The 17,618-nt window shown below is 48.1% G+C and overlaps 1 protein-coding gene across 1 annotated transcript in view; it reads left to right on the forward strand.

Annotated features, from left to right (window-relative positions):
- The first annotated feature begins 1,098 nt into the window (after positions 1-1,098).
- LOC147672976 (sulfotransferase 6B1-like) overlaps positions 1,099-17,618 on the forward strand; it is a 334,704-nt gene continuing 318,184 nt past the window's right edge. The window contains exon 1 of the mRNA XM_086947844.1: positions 1,099-1,297. Coding sequence (XP_086803970.1) covers positions 1,099-1,297 — 199 coding nt within the window. The remainder of the gene's footprint in view (positions 1,298-17,618) is intronic.

Here is a 17,618-nt window from a genome sequence, read left to right on the forward strand (position 1 = left end):
ACCAGAAAGGTATCAAGACTGTCCCGCTACTCCCTTCCCCTTCCAGAGACTAGAATTGAGAGGACCCTCGTGTTCCGATCCTACTGTACCGTGATACTTTACTTCGAGAACTGCATATAAAAAGCATTAACCTTATCCCTGTGTGGTGTCCATCTGTGGGGGGGGGGGGGAGAAGTTACTTGTCTGTACGATCGCTGGAGACGGCCCTCACCGGAGGCCTCTCCCCTTGTCCTCGGCCGACCCTCCAGGTCCCCGTCTAACAGGCCTAAATCCATCGTTTTTTTGCACTCCACACCACCCTAGGTCAGACACTGACTACATGCAAATCAGCCTTGACCCTGTGCCTCATGGGAACAGTCCAGCCCGAACTACCAAGCCATGTCTTTCCCCCGGGGCTGGCACACTGTGTGTCGTAACAGCTGGCTCTGCTCCAGGCAGCTTTGACTGCTGGCGCTGTCCAGCCCAACACACCCCCTCCCCCTCACACCCTCTCCACCAACCCCACCCTCCCCTGAGGAAGCAGAGCCCCTCCCTGTTACTGCTCGCTTGACTGTCATACAAACGACGCAGTCAACTTCTGTGTGAGGGACAGAAGAGGCTCTGTGTGTGTCCTCCGTCCACCTTCTCGGCACTCATAGGCTCACAGCTCTCCTCGACTCAGCGCCTCGAAGCCCTCCTCAGGACAGCACCTGGCAGCACTCCTTGGCACAGCACTTTGCTTCCTTTCACTGCACAGCGCCTCAAAGCCCTCCTTGGCACAGCGCCTCGCAGCCCTCCCTTCCTTGGCACAGCGCCTTGCAGCCTTCCTCGGCACAGCGCCTCGAAGCCCTCCTCGGCACAGCGCCTCGAAGTGCTCCTTGGCACAGCGCCTCGCAGCCCTCCCCTCCTCCGCACAGTGCCTCGCTGCCCTCCACTCCTCAGCACAGCGCCTCGCAGCCCTCCACCCCTCAGCAAAGCGCCTCACAGCCCTCCCCTCCTCTGACATAGCGCCTCACAGCCCTCCCCTCCTCTGACATAGTGCCTCGCAGCCCTCCACTCCTCGGCACAGTGCCTCGCAGCCCCTCTCATTGGCATAGCCCTCTCACAGTTTGCGCCAAGATGGCAAACTTGAAGAGCTTGGTGGAAACAAACGAAAAGCTCTTGGCTGCAGCGAAGGAGAAGGCGCAGGAAGAGCTGCTGTTCACCCACAAGGGGGTGCTGTACCCCAGCTCCCTGTGCAGCCCGGAGACCTTCAAGGCGCTAGACGCTTTCCAGCTCAGGGCAGACGACCTGCTCTTGGTTGCTTACCCTAAATGCGGTGAGTACATTTACTTTTTTACAGTAATTCTTTTTTTTCACAAAGAGCAGTCTCTGGGCGTGGCCCATACTTTGCAGACTGGGATTTTTCTTTCTCACACTATCAACGTGCAAGTGAAACTACCAGGCCCAGAATGCAACGCTCCTAGGCTTTAAAAGTAACACTGGCTGACGGGCCCCAGCCACTATTATGGAGCACCTGTCTAAAGCCTGTGCACACTAGTCTAAAGCCCATGCACACTTGCCTAAAGCCCATGCACACTAGTCTAAAGCCCATGCACACTAGCCTAAAGCCCATGCACACTAGCCTAAAGCCCATGCACACTAGTCTAAAGCCCATGCACACTAGTCTAAAGCCGATGCACACTAGTCTAAAGCCCATGCACACTAGTCTAAAGCCCATGCACACTAGTCTAAACCCATGCACACTAGTCTAGTCTAAAGCCCATGCACACTAGTCTAAAGCCCATGCACAATAGTCTAAAGCCCATGCACACTAGTCTAGTCTAAAGCCCATGCACACTAGTCTAAAGCCCATGCACACTAGTCTAAAGCCCATTCACACTAGTCTAGTCTAAAGCCCATGCACACTAGTCTAAATCCCATGCACACTAGTCTAAAGCCCATGCACACTAGTCTAAAGCCCATGCACACTAGTCTAGTCCAAAGCCCATGCACACTAGTCTAAAGCCTGTGCACACTAGTCTAAAACCCCTGCACACTAGTATAAAGCCTGTGCACACTAGTCTAAAGCCCGTGCACACCAGTCTAAAGCCCATGCACACTAGTCTAAAGCCCATGCACACTAGTCTAAAGCCCATGCACACTAGTCTAGTCCAAAGCCCGTGCACACTAGTCTAAAGCCTGTGCACACTAGTCTAAAGCCTGTGCACACTCGTCTAAAACCCCTGCACACTAGTATAAAGCCTGTGCACACTAGTCTAAAGCTCGTGCACACTAGTCTAAAGCTCGTGCACACTAGTCTAAAGCCCGCACACTAGTCTAAAACCCATGCACACTAGTCTAAAGCACTGCACACTAGTCTAAAACCTGTGCACACTAGTGTAAAGCCCATGCACACTAGTCTAAAGACCGTGCACACTAGTCTAAAGCCCGTGCACACTAGTCTAAAACCCGTGCACACTAGTCTAAAACCCATGCACACTAGTCTAAAATCCATGCACACTAGTGTAAAGACCGTGCACATAGTTTAAAACCTGTGCACACTAGTCTAAAGCCCATGCACACTAGTCTAAAGACCGTGCACACTAGTCTAAAGCCCGTGCACACTAGTCTAAAGCCCTGTACACTAGTATAAAGCCCGTGCACTTTAGTCTAAAGCTCGTGCACACTAGGCTCAGGAGTGCAGGCTCGTTGTGGTCTCGGCTCCCTGTACTTTCGTCCCCCTCCGCTTGGGATGACTCATGGTGGCCACTGGCACTGGGAAATGCCCCCACACCTACGGACCACGCACGTAACCTAGGATTCATACTGGACTCCTCCCTATCCATGACCAGACAGGTCAGCGCCGTCTCTTCGTCATGCTTCAACATCCTACGTATGCTCAAAAAAGTCTTCCGCTGGATCCCCACCGAGACTAGAAAGACGGTCACCCACGCACTGGTCACTAGCCGACTGGACTACGGAAACGCATTGTATGCCGGAACCACAGCCAAACTACAGAAAAGACTCCAACGTATCCAAAACGCCTCAGCCAGACTCATTCTAGACATCCCCCGCAAAGCTCACATTTCCAGCCACCTGAAAGACCTCCACTGGCTCCCCGTCAGCAAAAGAATAATGTTCCGTCTCCTCACCCACGCACCCAAAGCCCTCTACGGCCTAGAGCCCGAATGCCTCAACACGCGCCTTTCCTTCTACACCCCCACCCGCAAACTTCGATCGTCCAATCAAGCCCTCGTCGCAATACCACGCATCCACAGGACCACCATGGGGGGAAGATCCTTCTCCTTCTTAGCGGCCAAAACATGGAACTCTCTCCCCACCCACCTCTGCCTTACTCAGAACCACCTCTCTTTCAGAAAACAACTCAAAACCTGGATTTTCGATAAGTAATTACCCCCTTCCCTCAAGCGCCTTGAGACCCTATGGGTGAGTAGTGCGCTATATAAATGCCAAACTTGAACAGTACGTGTTCTTGAACGAACCGACTTAAACGGGCAGCTTGAACATGTCACCCACTTTGCAGCACAGTAATGCATCACTGCTAGAGAGATTCAGCAAGAGATGCCATGGGGAAAGTACCTGCAAGGGCCGGAAATAGACAACTGACCACTCAGCACAGCAACAACAGCACAGTCCTGTGGAGCGCTCATCCCTACGCACAGCAAAAAAACAAAGACGTTTATCTGGGATGACTTTCTCTTAATTGGACTTTAACAATCATGATCCACTAGCACTGTTGACAAAGTGCCCAGTTCCGAGTGCAAATGTGTTCACTCATTGTTACAATGCATTCAATCCCGCACCTAAAGTGATACGACTGAGCACTGGCTGGGCTGCTGGGCAGTAGGGAGGACACCAGCACGCCACAGGTCTCTCTGGCGCAGTGATGTCTGCTGCGCTGCAACGTCACTCGAGTGAGGCACGTCACAAACAAAATGGCCAATCACTGTCTGCTTGGCTTCACTTAAGCCACAGTGATTGGCCATAACAATTTTTAACCAAAGGTGGTAGCGACACCACCCACGCGCGGACCCGCCACCCAATACTTTACCTGCCTGCTCTCAGCCTCAAGGCTGCGCGGTGTTTCAGCCAATTCAGGCACTGAATTAGCAGCTCCAGGATTGGCTAGAGCAGGTGTGCTCTCTCTTCCCCCCCTCTACCCTCCGGCTGCTCATCAAGTCCCTGGCTCAGTGGCTCTCCTAATGGGAGTAGTAGGCTGCCTGTGCGCGCATGTTTGAGCTAGGAATAAAAAGGATTAGCCCTAACTTGAGCATGCGCACTACTGCTGCTGCTGCTCTTAGTGCTGTCAGTGACACAATCTGTCACTCAAACCCTCTGCTGGCCTAGCCCCACCCCCTTCAGCTCCGATTGCCTCAGGCATGTCCCGGTGCAATTTAGCGCGAGCTGATGATGAACATTACAGTTGCAGGAATTGACGTGTCGCCGCGTGAATGGGGGCATGTGGCATTAGTGGGGAAACGCCCAAGCGCCCCCAATGGATGCACCGCCACTGGTGATAATAATAATTTTATTGTACAATTAATTAAAACTCACAATATAAAAACATTCTGCGATAAAATTATGTTCAACGTTATCTTGTACTTTTACATTTAAAACTTTTACTATCAATCTCAGTTTCTTTATATATTTTGTCTTGTACTTTTTAAATATAAAAGTACAAGATAACGTCGAACATAATTGTATCGCAGAATGTTTTTTATATTCTGAGTTTTAATAACCCTGGGCATAGGACTACGCTACGCTCACGGAGCGTGCGTACTTTGCGCAACTACGCACTACACAAATTGCACGTACAACAGTACAAAAACGCATAGCGGGCATTTTTCGCTTGCTTGCGGTCCTCAACATCAAGTTGGCGACCGCGAGTGAGCAAAATCACCATCCCGGCAAGACTTTTTTCTCGTTCGTGATCAGCAACATCAAGTTGCCGATTGCGAGCGTGGAAAATAAACCTCCCGGCGAGATTCTCAACGCCGGGTTGTCAGGTTTCTCGTTCCGAGTGGTCGCGTATGCTTGCGATCACTCGTGATGAGAAACTACCAGTCCGCGTTGAGAAAGCTGCCACAAGTACAAATCTACACTGTGCAATCTGTGCGAACACCATTTTCCCTACTGCACTACGCAGTCCGCGTAGCTCTCGTAGTGCGGAGTGCACTTTGCGTAGCTACGCGTAGCGCTACTAGGCAAACTACACCCAGGGTTAGTTTTAATTAACTGTACAATAAAATGATTATTATTGAGGCCAGAGATGGCAGAGAGCCTGCAGGGTGCTCATCTGTTAGCTCACCACTGTTACATTCCTTCTCTGTCATTAGCTGCTGCGGGCCACTTTTACTGCTGTGTTTGTTTATTTTACTGATGGGGCCACAGCAGGAGGGCGGAGAGCACCTGAATATCACGCACCTCTGAAACCCCAAATCTGGCTTTAAATTTGATATACACGAAACTGCTTTAGAGATTTAACCCGTTGGCTGCGGCCGTCGGCCAACGGTCGTCGCGTGCACTACCTTGGTAGTGCTGCGCACATCCGTTGGCCGACGCTGCCTCACCCGTTTTTCGAACGTTCAGCACTGGAGCTGAACGTTCGACGCAGCCAACGGGTTAAAGATCGGGGCGGCGTACTCCCTGCCTGGCAACCAAGCTCACATTTCCCCACAGGTGCACTGTGGTAAATGCAGTGCATGACAACAGTAATGTTAGTTTACCCACGAATATTGCAGTATTTGCCATTCTAGGCGTAGCCCATGCAGCGCATCTCACAGTGTCTGTGTCTGCTTTACATATAAAGGGGTTGTCTTTTGGGGTTTTGGCGCAGCGCCTTAGTGGTGCTGCACAGCCCTATGGCCAAAGTGAAAGGGAAGGAATGCCCTGTATTTAAGCAGTACATTGCATTCCTGGCCTTTCCCCTTAGCTGGCGCTATTTTGACAGCTTAGCGCCAAGGAAGGTGCCCTTGCTTCCTTGTTGCAAGGATGCCTCCGTTGCATGCAGGATTGTTTTTTGTGAAGGAAGGGGCACTTTCCTGCACAAAAAACAATCCTACAAGGCGTTTTCCCTTTTAGCACACATGGAAAAAGGAAACAAGCATTTGCAATGCAATAGGTCTCGCATTTACACGAGTTCAAGCTATTGGCATTGTAAATGACAATGTCTTTTATTTATGTTAAAAAAACAAAAATAAAAATAAAAGGCATTGTTATTTGCAATGTCATTATTATTAATATTATTATTAATAAATTAAATTTGTAGAGCGCGCTGACACCATGGGTTTCCTGGCGCTATCAGACATCGAATTCCGGAGCTGAGGTTAAGTGCAGGGTTAGCAGGGTGGTGGAAAGAGAAAAGTTTTTAGCAAATTCCTAAAATGAAGGAGGGAGCTGCTTGATTTGATGTTCAAGGGAAGGGAGTTCCAGAATTTCGGGGCCAGAAAGGCAAACCTTCGTCCACCGAATTTGTTAGTTCTAGTTTTGGGTGTGATGAGTGATTTGAGATGGGTAGAGCGGAGGTTGCGGTTTGGACAGTAGGGGGTTATCAGGAAGGCAGGGCAGGGGCAATTGAGGGCTTTGTACGTGAGACAGCCCAGCTTGAAGGCCACCCTTTGTTCAATTGGTAGCCAGTGAAGTTTGTACATCATAGGTCTGGCAGATTGCCATTTTGGAGATTTAAAGATGATCCGAGCTGCCTGGTTTTGGATCACCTGAAGGCGGTGGAGAAGGGTTTTGGGAAGTCCGTGATAAATGCTGTTGGAAAAATCCAAACGGGAGAGCACAAGAGAGATGATAACCTGAGTCAAGGCATGTGTGGGAAGCAGATGGCTGACCTTCCGGATCTTTCTGAGCTGGAAGGAGCAGGATGAAATCACGAAGCTAATATGAGGTCTGAGGGAGAGATCGGCGTCAATTATTACGCCGAGGCTTTTTACAGAGGTGGAAGGGGCCGGCGGGGGTCCCAGTTCGTGAGGCCAGAACTGGGTGCCCCAAGAGGAGAGGCTGGAGCCTGGGAGAAGGAGCTCAGTTTTCCCGGGGTTCAGCTTCAATTGTCATAGTTCAAACTCGCTTAATTGCAAGACCAATTGCATTGCAAATGATTGTTTCAGAGGCTATTGTGTTTTGCTCAGATCACTCACTGCATGGAGGCGATCCGAAAGTAATGTATTTTTGTATGTGGAAAAATCCCAACTTCTTAAGGATCCAACATAAATGAAATGAACGCAGATTTGGGAAAACAGAGTTATTTCCTTCAAAGCACACGGTGTGTCATCGGAATAGCAGAAACCGAAGCTGCTGAATTCTTGTTTTAATCCACATAACTGCAACCTTCCCCTCTCGATGTAATCAAAGTAAAAAATTACTTTATTTGGTTCAACAAAATTGACCATAAAAGTATAACCTTCATACATACATATACAATTAATAACATTTTCATGTCAGTTATCTTCAACAATATATCATTTGATTCCTATGTTCTAATACGTTTTCTCATTCAAAGAGTTAACAATCAAGCTGCTAAAAAGGTCAAACAGCCATTACAATTACTATTCATAACGTTTCCTTATTAAAAGTGCAATTCTGATAAATTTAATACGGCAGTGCAAATAGAACGTCCGAGGACAATAAACGCAAGAGGTTGAAGCCCTCCTGTTAGATTTGGAGGTCTCTGGTTGGCACAGGTAGGTACTTGTGACAAATAGGGACCCTCTCCTCTAGTCAGGATAAGGGGATTACAAGCCTAAAATAACCCCTGCTCACCCCCTTGGTAGCTTGGCACGAGCAGATGGGCTTTACTTCAGAGTGTTGTAATTTAGCAGCGATTATGTTAAGAATTAGCAGAAGACATCTTGTATTTAGAGGCTATCTTGTCCGTTGTTTGGAATCCATTTTGTATTTCTGTCAGCCATTTTGTTTGCCATGGGCTTGCCATGTGCTCTGTCCTACCTTGAGCTTACAGCTGTCCCCAACTTGCAACTGTCAGGATGTGTCCACCAGAATTAGCTAACTGTCAGTCCCTCCCACTTGTTGCCAGCACACTCTCTGTATGACCTTATATGTATTTAAAACCAGCATTCTGTACTTGCACCACCTTCATTTCAGCCCCTGTGTGGGTATAAAAGAACCAAGCTCCTTCCAGTCAGTGTGATACTTCATACATTGCCGAAGGGAGTTGTGTGAATGTAGTTCCACCTCATGAGGTTTACTAAACTCTGTCTTTTCTATTACAGTTTCTGTGCCAAATTCTTCCTATTGGTCCGAAGACTCTGTGCAGAGAATGGAGAACCCCTAGCACTGGTAGGCCTTGCTGAGGCTCACCACCACAAATTGGCGCTTCCAACGTGGGGCTCATCGGGGACTCAGATGCCCGAAGGACTGGTCGCGACAAAGGATTGGAATCTCGCTTTGGACGCGATCGCTGCCTGAGGAGACCAGAGTCTTGGCACCCACAGCGGTTTTCCTTTCTTTCTGATCTGACCATCCAGGTGGCGCCGGTCCTCGACTGAGATCTCTTCTGTTGATTCGCCGTGCAGTGACCATTTAGTCGATTTGAGAACTTGGCAGTTGGAACCTGGACACCATTTGATTGGTAAGAGCCGTTCTGCGGCACTTGCTGTTGGTTTGACGCCTTTTATTGGTAAGGTAGTTTAGTAATACTTACTGCAGCTTTGTTTGTACGATTGGGCAATATTTAAATCTATTTGACAATTATATATGTATTGCAATTCATATAGGCAGGTAATGAGGAGATTTTTTCTCTATTTAACTTTGTTTGAACGGCGCAAAGTACGAAGAGTACTTTAAGCGCTACTTTGATCATAATACTGCATATTCTGCACTATTTTTGGCATGCCTGTTTCCAGCACACTTCGTAGGATGTGTTGCTTTTGTAGTGGTACCAATTTGACACTCGAAGAAACACAACCAGCCCCCCAGGAGGGGACGCCTAATAGGGACATGTATGTTAAGTATGGTATTTCCTCCATAATGTACAGCACATTATGGAATAAATATACTAGTAAAGATCCTTAGTTGCGTTGGCCTATGCATGGGTCATTTGATTTTCGAAAGATTCAGTATGTGGAGAAACAAATGATTAAGCGAAAGATATGTTTGACTGTGTAGGAATGTGGGTGAAAGAAGTGCATGAACGAATGAAGCGTGAGCAAGCCTTGATTGAAAAAGAACAGCGAAAGAGCATTCATGCGAAAGCATTGGAAATGAAAAATAGGGAAAATAAAGAAATTAAAGAGAGGGAAGATAGAGAGCGTCATTTACAGGTAAATGGTCAATACGCTGTTCGTAGACCTCTTTATCCTATTATTAGAAATGCATTGCCTGATCCGCTAAAGAACCCAGCAGCCTTTTATGAGTAAAATGAGATCTTTATTACCTGCATGCCCGTATATATATTGTAGCTGCCAGTATTTATCTTTTTAAAAAACCTTTTGCACTGCGCACAATCGCGTTGTCACACAGGCACCTTTGACATAAAATAATTCAGGGGATACAAACAGCGTAGGACATACCCGCACCATAATAGTGGACGAACCCGCACTTTGTGGGATTTAGACTGCTTGGCTGTTTGTTAGGCTTGCATCGTGGCGCTAGCCTCCAACATGGGTAGGTGTTATCTTGAACGGGCCGTTTACTAGGCGCCATCTTGGTTGCCGGTCTAGAGGCTCGCATCGGCGGACTCCCGCGCTCAGAATCGCATTTAAGGAGTTACCCCCTCAAGCTCAGGTAGATCTTTATTACCTGCATGCGCGTCTATATATTGTAGCTGCCAGTTTTTATCTTTTTAAAAAACCTTTTGCACTGCACACGATCGCGCTATCACATGGGCACCTTTGACATAAAATAATTCAGGGGATACAAACAGCCGTAGGACATACCCGCACCATAATAGTGGACGCACCCATACTTTGCGGGATTTAGACTGCTTGGCTGTTTGTTAGGCTTGCATCGTGGCATTAGCCGCCATCTTGGGTAGGTGTTATCTTGAACGGGCCATTTACTAGGCGCCATCTTGGTTGGCGGTCTAGAGGCTCGCATCGGCAGACTCCCGCGCTTCACGGTGTTAAATAGCGATGGTGGGCCCAGCGCGCAGCGTGGGCACGCCGCGGGTGCGGCGATGACGCGCCAGAGGTAAGCCAGTTTGCGCCCGTTCGTGCACAGGGCGCGCGGGCGGCCGGATTTGCTGCTCCTATGTCCCCCTCCCACATCAGTCACACTAGCGATGAACTCCTCAGTCTGAAACCCCGTGTTACTTCTGACCATCAGCCTCCCACAATCAGTAAGCGCCTGGAACTCTTGTCCTGTGGCCTGCTTAATGTGAGATCATTGAGTAGGCATCATGCGGAGATAGCTCTACTCATAGAACATCATGAGCTAGATGCACTCTTCATGACAGAGACCTGGACCAGGGTAGACAGCGTGGTGGAGTTGGGGCAAGCCTGCCCTCCAGGATACAAAATTAGACACAATCCTCGCGTTCGGGGCTAGAGGAGGAGGAGTAGGACTGATATACAGGGAGTCACTGGACTTTTCCCAGTTGGAAATTAAGGAAATCCCGGGATGTGAGCTACTGGGATTCTCCTGGAAGGGACAAGGTGGGGTTTTATACCCTGGATTGTTGTGCTATAGACCCCCGGCCAGTGCTCTGTCTACCGTAACCGAGCTCACGGACTTGATTTATGATCTTTTGAACACCCACGCCAGATTTATGGTGTTAGGTGATTTCAATCTGTGGCCGGATGGACCGATAGACTCAGCTTTCAAATATCTGGCTCAAGCGTGCTGTAACATCCATCTGGAGCAGCTAGTTCTTTCTCAGACCCATCTAAAGGGCCACGCCCTGGACTTGATCTTTGCAGACACAAGCCAGGTAATCGTAGGGAATATCCTACCGCAATGCTGGACGGACCATGCTCTCGTCCAATTTTCCATATCGCTCCCAGCAGGCTACACTAAGAGCGGTAGTTTGGGAGCCACCAAGTTTGGCAGACAATGTTCCAGGCTTCTGAAGCAGGCAAGCCTGCCAAACTTGCTCTCTGGAGCCCTTACGTTGGGAGGCAGTGTGGACGACAGCTATAAATTCCTGAGCCAGCAAATTATCGCCTCCTTAGACACTCTGGCTCCGCTGCGGAAAACGTGGGACAGAAATAAACTCGCCATGCCTTGGTTCTCAATGGATCTTCTTCAGCTCAAACTTCAGTGCAAGCGGGCTGAGCGTGTCTGGAGGAAGCAATACCTTGACTCTGATAAACTTCTCTACAAACAAGAACTGGCGGCCTATAAAGCGCAGGTCAAATGCACCAAAGCTAGGTTCTTAGTGGAGACATTACTATCTGCCTCAAATAAATCTCAGGCCTTGTTTAAAATCGTTAAAGATTTGTCACACCCGGTCTGCGCCGCAACTGCTATCCCAGCTTCTCAATCGCTGTGTGACTCATTGGCAAAGGCCTTCGAGGACAAGATCGCTACCATCTTGAGAAAGCTGAGTACTCCGTCAGATTCCAATCTCCAGCTGTCATCTCTTGTTGCACCGCCTTTTTCTTTGGAGGTGGAGGCCGGGAAAGCCCGGCTTGATAGTTTCCCCCTTCCTTCTTTGGTGGATTTCTGTGCCTTAGCGGATGGAGAATCCTCAGGCTCTCCCCTTGATCCACTCCCGCACAAATTTTGGAAATTATTCCGTGACGAGCTCTTTCCTCCTCTCCATGCGATTTGTTGTCAGTTCCTGGCCTCCGCCCGGGTCCCGGATAGCTGGAAGCTTGCGGTGGTTTCCCCGCTCCTGAAGAAGGAAACGCTGGACCCTATGTGTCCAGCAAATTATAGGCTCATCTCATTGCTCCCCTTCCCGATTAAAATCTTGGAGAAACTGGCCACAAAATATCTGTCCAACTTCCTAGAGACCAATGCTTGCCTGGACGTGGCACAGTTTGGCTTCAGACCAGCCCCTGGTGACAGACACCAGGTGGTCGCCTTGCCACCCTTTAAATGCAACATCAAAAGGGTAGAACAGGGCGTACCTCAGGGATCGGCCATCAGTCCCATACTATTCAATCTTTACCTCCGCCCCTTGGTCAAGTTAATTAAATCTTTCGGCATTGCGGTCACCAATTACGCCGACGACACCCAGCTTATCTTCTCCTTTGAAGAGGTAAGAATGCGGTGTCACAGGAGACCTTCCACCATTGTATGACCACCACGGCGGAATGGTTGAGCAACAACTCCTTACAGTTCAACAGCTCGAAGACCGAGGTGTTCCACTGTTCGATGGACCGTATCTCCCGGCCTTTACCACAGGATTTCTGGCCCCCTCTTTTCAGGGTACAGTAGCGGCGGCAGACTCCGTTCGGAATCTAGGGGTGATGCTCGAACCCAATCTCCAACTGGATGGCTTTGTGAATTAAACGGTGTCTACCTGTATGTTGTTGCTCTGCACCTTGCGGAAGATTCTCCCCCTGCTCCTGGCCCATGCCAGACCAGAAGTAGTGCGTAGTATCATCTTAAGCAGACTTGACTACTGCAACGCACTATTTCTGGGGGCACCCATAACCTGGTTGGGCAAACTGCAGCGGGTGCAGAATTCTGCCGCCAAGCTGGCACTCTCTCGTCGGCGCTCTGATTCTTCCTCAGCAGCACTTACGGATCTTCATTGGGTGCCAGTCTCCCAACGTGTTGACTTTAAAGCCCTTTGCTTGGTCTTTCGGGCCCTCCACGGTCAGGGGCCGATCTCCCTGCAGGAGCTGTTCTCCTGGTACACTCCTACTAGATCCCTTCGTTCTGCCTCAGCCTACCTGGTGGTAGTTCCTAAGATCCTGAGGATGCGAATGGGTGGTCGTTCTTTTAGCTATACGGCATCAAGGCTGTGGAACGCGCTGCCATTGTCTCTTAGAAGCATGGGTGACTTATCCTCCTTTAAAAAGGGTCTAAAAACTCATCTTTTCCCAAGGACATTGTAATTACAGCTGCCATTATAATATTGTGCTACAGTCTATAGTATCTGCCCCTGAGTGATAGACTTGGACACCCAAGTATTTAAAAGTATCAAACGCCCATGCCAACGGTGTGTTTGTGCCGTCTGTCTCTGGGCTGGCGAAATAGACGTCATCGGAAACACCACAGATTTAGACCAGTTGACTCGGAGTCCGGAGACCCGTGCATGTTCATTTAAGAGATCCATTATCAACTGCAGTACCACAATCCGGACTCACAGATAGTTTAATGCATCGTCTGCATACAGCGACCGCGAATCAACGTGGAGGCCCCAGTCCGTGACCCGTTGTCGCAGTCTACATGCCAGTGGCTCCATGGCCAAGGCAAAGAGAATCGGCGACAGGTGGCAACCTAGGTGTGCACTCCGCGCTATGGAGAAAGGCGGGGCGAAGGTGCAACACATCTTCACCCCAGCTTGTGGTTTGTAGTAAAGCAGTCGTATCCACCGTATGAAGATGGGCCCAATGCCCAACCCTGCTAGAACCACTATCAGATAATCCCAGCTTAAAGTGTTGAACGCATTCTCGATATCTAAAGATGCTATCCATGACTTCTCTGCCTCTCCCCTTCCCCACTCCAACAGCGCAAACAGATGACGCAGATTCAGGCCATTGTTTTGCTCTGATATGAAGCCATTCTGGTCCTCATGGACCGATAGGGGGACTGCCGCAATTAACCTATTCGCCAGTAGTTTCCCAAAGATCTTGTAGTTGATGTTCAACATCTATAAAGGGAGATATGAAGCAATTTGCAGGATCACCAGTGTCGCCTCCCTCAGAGTGGGCGGCAATGCACCCCTCTCAAAGGCTTCGGCATACATGCTGGCTAACCGAGGTGCTAGTTGTATGGAGTAGGCAGAGTAAAACTCAGACAGACAGCCGTCTGTCCAGGCGTCTTACCAGTCACCAGTTGTCCAATTGCTTCCGTGATCTCTAGGGATTCATAGTGTGGTGGTATAATCTGAGGGAGCTGTATCTCTGCAAGGAAGTCATGGATGGAAGTAGGGTTGTGCATGGCTGTGGCTGTGTATAGCAAGGTGTATTATTCATAAAAGGACTGTTTAATGGCTTCCTGCTTGTTCACAAGAGTCCCGGCAGAGGTGTATATGGCAGTGATGGGGGGTTCGGAAGTATCAGACCTCGGTAGCCACAGGAGCAGTTTTCCCGCCTTGCCCCCCTCCTTGTGTCTGCATGCTAAATATGTCTTGTCTGATGAGTAGAGGTCGTCCATTGTATGCAAGGCGGGCCTGAGCTAGGGAGGGACCGACCTGGGGGTCAGTGGAAATATACTGCTCACATCTCTGTATCTCAGACTCATGAGTGTGGAGCGCCACAGTCAGTGACTTTCGGGCACCGTTCTGGTTTTGATGGTGCGTCCATAGAGGACAGCTTTAAAGGCATCCCATTCCACCCCTGCTGATTAAGCAGTGCCAGCATTTGTCGAGAAATACGAATCAATGGAGTCCAAAAGGGTGGCATGGTAGGATGAGTCAGCGAGCGCAGAATACGGCAGTTGCAAGGTTGAGATCTCAGATAGCCTTGCACCGAGGACAAACTCAATTTTAGCAGGTTATGATCGGAGAGCACACTTGTCAAATAGTCTACCTGCATTATACTGTGAAGGACATTGTCCTAGCAGAATATGATGTCCATCTGGGTATATAAGTCATTAATGCTGAGTAGTGCGAATAAGTGTGTGTCACAGGATGCTTGCTGCACCATACATCATGCACCTGTATGTTGGACACCCACTCCGTCATCTGTTATGGCAGCTTGATGGACTGGACTACCCAGAGAGGGGGGCGGGAGCGGTCCAGATCAAGGTCTCGTACCCTATTAAAATCACCACCCCAGTATATGGGGACCGCGGAATCTGCGAGTAAGGATCGCGTGAGTGTTTGCAGGAAGGAGGATTGGCCTGAGTTCAGGGCATACAGATGTGAGAAGTTGGCCTGGCATATGATGTCCACTATTCTAGTGAGCACCTTGCACCAGTCCAAACTACCCTTATTGATGGTAGGTTTAAGACAACCTTATAGAAAGCTATCCTAGTGGTAGCTGTGGAGAGCAGCCTTCAGGCTAAGTCTTGAAGGAATGTAAAGTGGCTGATCAGGATAGTTAGAGACAGACTATGGAACTACACAGCCAATGAGTGCCGTGCAGCCAAGGGTTTAAATATTACCCAACAACGTAAGTATTTTTTGAATTTTTTTTTGTATTATTTCATAAGAAAAATTACATCAAATAGACACTCCATCACAACAGTTAGTACAAAAACGTGGAAGAATATATACAAATATATACAACAATATCACAATAAAGGCAACATACACTTAAGGAAGTGATGAAAAAACATATAATCAAATTATTATGATGACACCAGCTATTGTCTGCGATAAGGATTCAATAGCACATGATTGCAAGTTAAACACTTTTTTTACAATTCATTAAAGAAATAAACCAGTCCTTTGGTAACAAAACCTGTGAACAGGGCGGAACTGAGATGGAATAGCCTGCCTGTTATGTTATGTTATTATGAGCTTGTAAAGCGCTATATCACCCAGGGGTATCTAAGCGCTGTCACACAACGCCTGTGAATAGTGAGTTATAAGAAATTACAGATAGGGCCCACGAGAGTGGTATGAGTTTGTCCCTAGCTGCACCCTTTGTTCTTGACACAGGCTGGGGGTCAACGCGTTTCGAACCTTGTTTAGTCTAGGTTCTCCTCAGGACGAGGACTGGGTGAAGATGTACCTTCTCAGCCAACACAAGGCTGCGTGGAGAGAAGTGGAGAGACACTGGAATTATTCTGATTGTGGTGTCAAAGATGCCAAGATCAAGGGCGCCCAAGGCGATCTGTATTAATCAGCGAGGACTCACATTCTCTTTTCTGTGTATTTTTAAGTTGAGGAAGGCTTTGAACTGACAGCGAGAGATTGATTCCCGCCCAGCCGCTCCAAAACAGACTGTGGCCCGTTGAGTCCAGAGGTTACATTGTAACTCTTTTTTCCTTTGTTTGAGTGGGGGCGTATATAGTTTCCTTAATTGGACTATCACTTCTCTGTTCCTGTCTTTTTTTGCTAAGGCTTTCTTTAAATCTGAATAAGCTTTTGTACACTGAGTATTAAACCAGCCTTTTCTTAGTGTGTTGTTTTGTTTTCTGGGTTTGGTTAGTTCGTTACCTATGATTTTCACTATTGCATTGTAGCCAGACAGAATTTCTGAGGCGGTTGCGGAAGGATTTAGGCAGTTGTCGGTGTCGGTCCTGCATTTTTTAATTATTCTTGCACTGGTAGTTTCTTGGTCTAAGTTACCCCATTTTAGGGTGAAGCCATTCAATCTGTTTAATGTAAGTGATTCTTGATGCAGTAAGCCCGGATGGTCCTTAACTTTGTTCTTTCGGTAGTCAGGCTCTAGGTACGTTAGTCTGAGTGGGTGGTGGTCACTAAGTGTATTATTGTTCACTTCGAAATGCTTTATGCGTGTGGCGTTATTGGTAGAGACTAGGATGTAATCTATTAATGTTTGAACGCCTCTTCCATGAAAGGTTGATGTAAATTGAGTTATTGGCGTCATTATCATGTTTGCGAACCCTATGTCTAACTCAAACATGGTGGCCTGCATGTTATTTCCTTCCTCCGTGTGGGAAAAATGAGTTAAAGGGTTATCTAGTTCATCTGTAATCCCACATGTAGGGGCATTGCTTTTGCTGCCTATATGAAGGTTGAAGTCTCCACCCCAGATTATTGAATGTGTGACTTTGGCGTATTTGGTTTTTAACTCATTTGTCATATCACTAATTTCGCTTAGAGCTTTGGTTAGTTCCATCGGGCTCATGTTGTTATAAAAGTTTATTATAGTGTAAACTTCTTGATTAGTTGCTTTAATGTTGATAATCTGATAATTCTGGTGGAGTGATATAGGTGTTGTTTCCTGACAGGGCCAAAGGTTAGAAATGTACTTTACTTCTCCCTGAGTGTGATTTTATTGCATGGGAGAAGTATGTTCTATATCCCAACAGATGGATTGGATCATTCAACCATGTCTCCTGAAGACAGATTAAGTCATTTGTGTGAACCAAATCGAAGAAGTTTTTCTCAAGATGTTTGGTTGCAAGACCCGTCACGTTCCAGAATAACATGTTCCTCTCAAGATCGGTCCTGATGTTAACAGGTTGGGTCAGCGGGCCGACAAATTCTACGTCTGCTGATGTATTGGGAGGGTTCGTGATCGATACTGCCTCGCATGTTTGATTGTTTGAGGCAGGATGTGGCAAAGTCTGCGATCTTGTGGCAAGTTTGGAGCTATGAGGACGCTCTTTGGGCTGACTGCCTACGTTTTGAGTTTTAATTTTTGGTGTGTGGTCATATGTTCTGACTTTTGTTGAGCTTTGGGCCTTATCGAGTGTCTTAATCTTTGGGTGATTAGCTGGAGAAATTAGGTGTGCTCTGGTATTGAGCAGAAAACTCGAAGTGTAAGGCTGTGATGATGGTCAGTCGACCATATCTAGGCAGCTGTAGTTGTTGAAAGTTGGAATTCCGGTCCAGGGTTCTCTGTGCAAGTGTTGATGTGCCCTCCTGCCATAGTTATTCCAGTCACCTCGTTCTCTGTGATCGTAGCCCCAGTCCC

Source organism: Lissotriton vulgaris (assembly GCF_964263255.1).
Source record: "Lissotriton vulgaris chromosome 7 unlocalized genomic scaffold, aLisVul1.2 SUPER_7_unloc_1, whole genome shotgun sequence".
NCBI lineage: Eukaryota > Metazoa > Chordata > Amphibia > Caudata > Salamandridae > Lissotriton > Lissotriton vulgaris.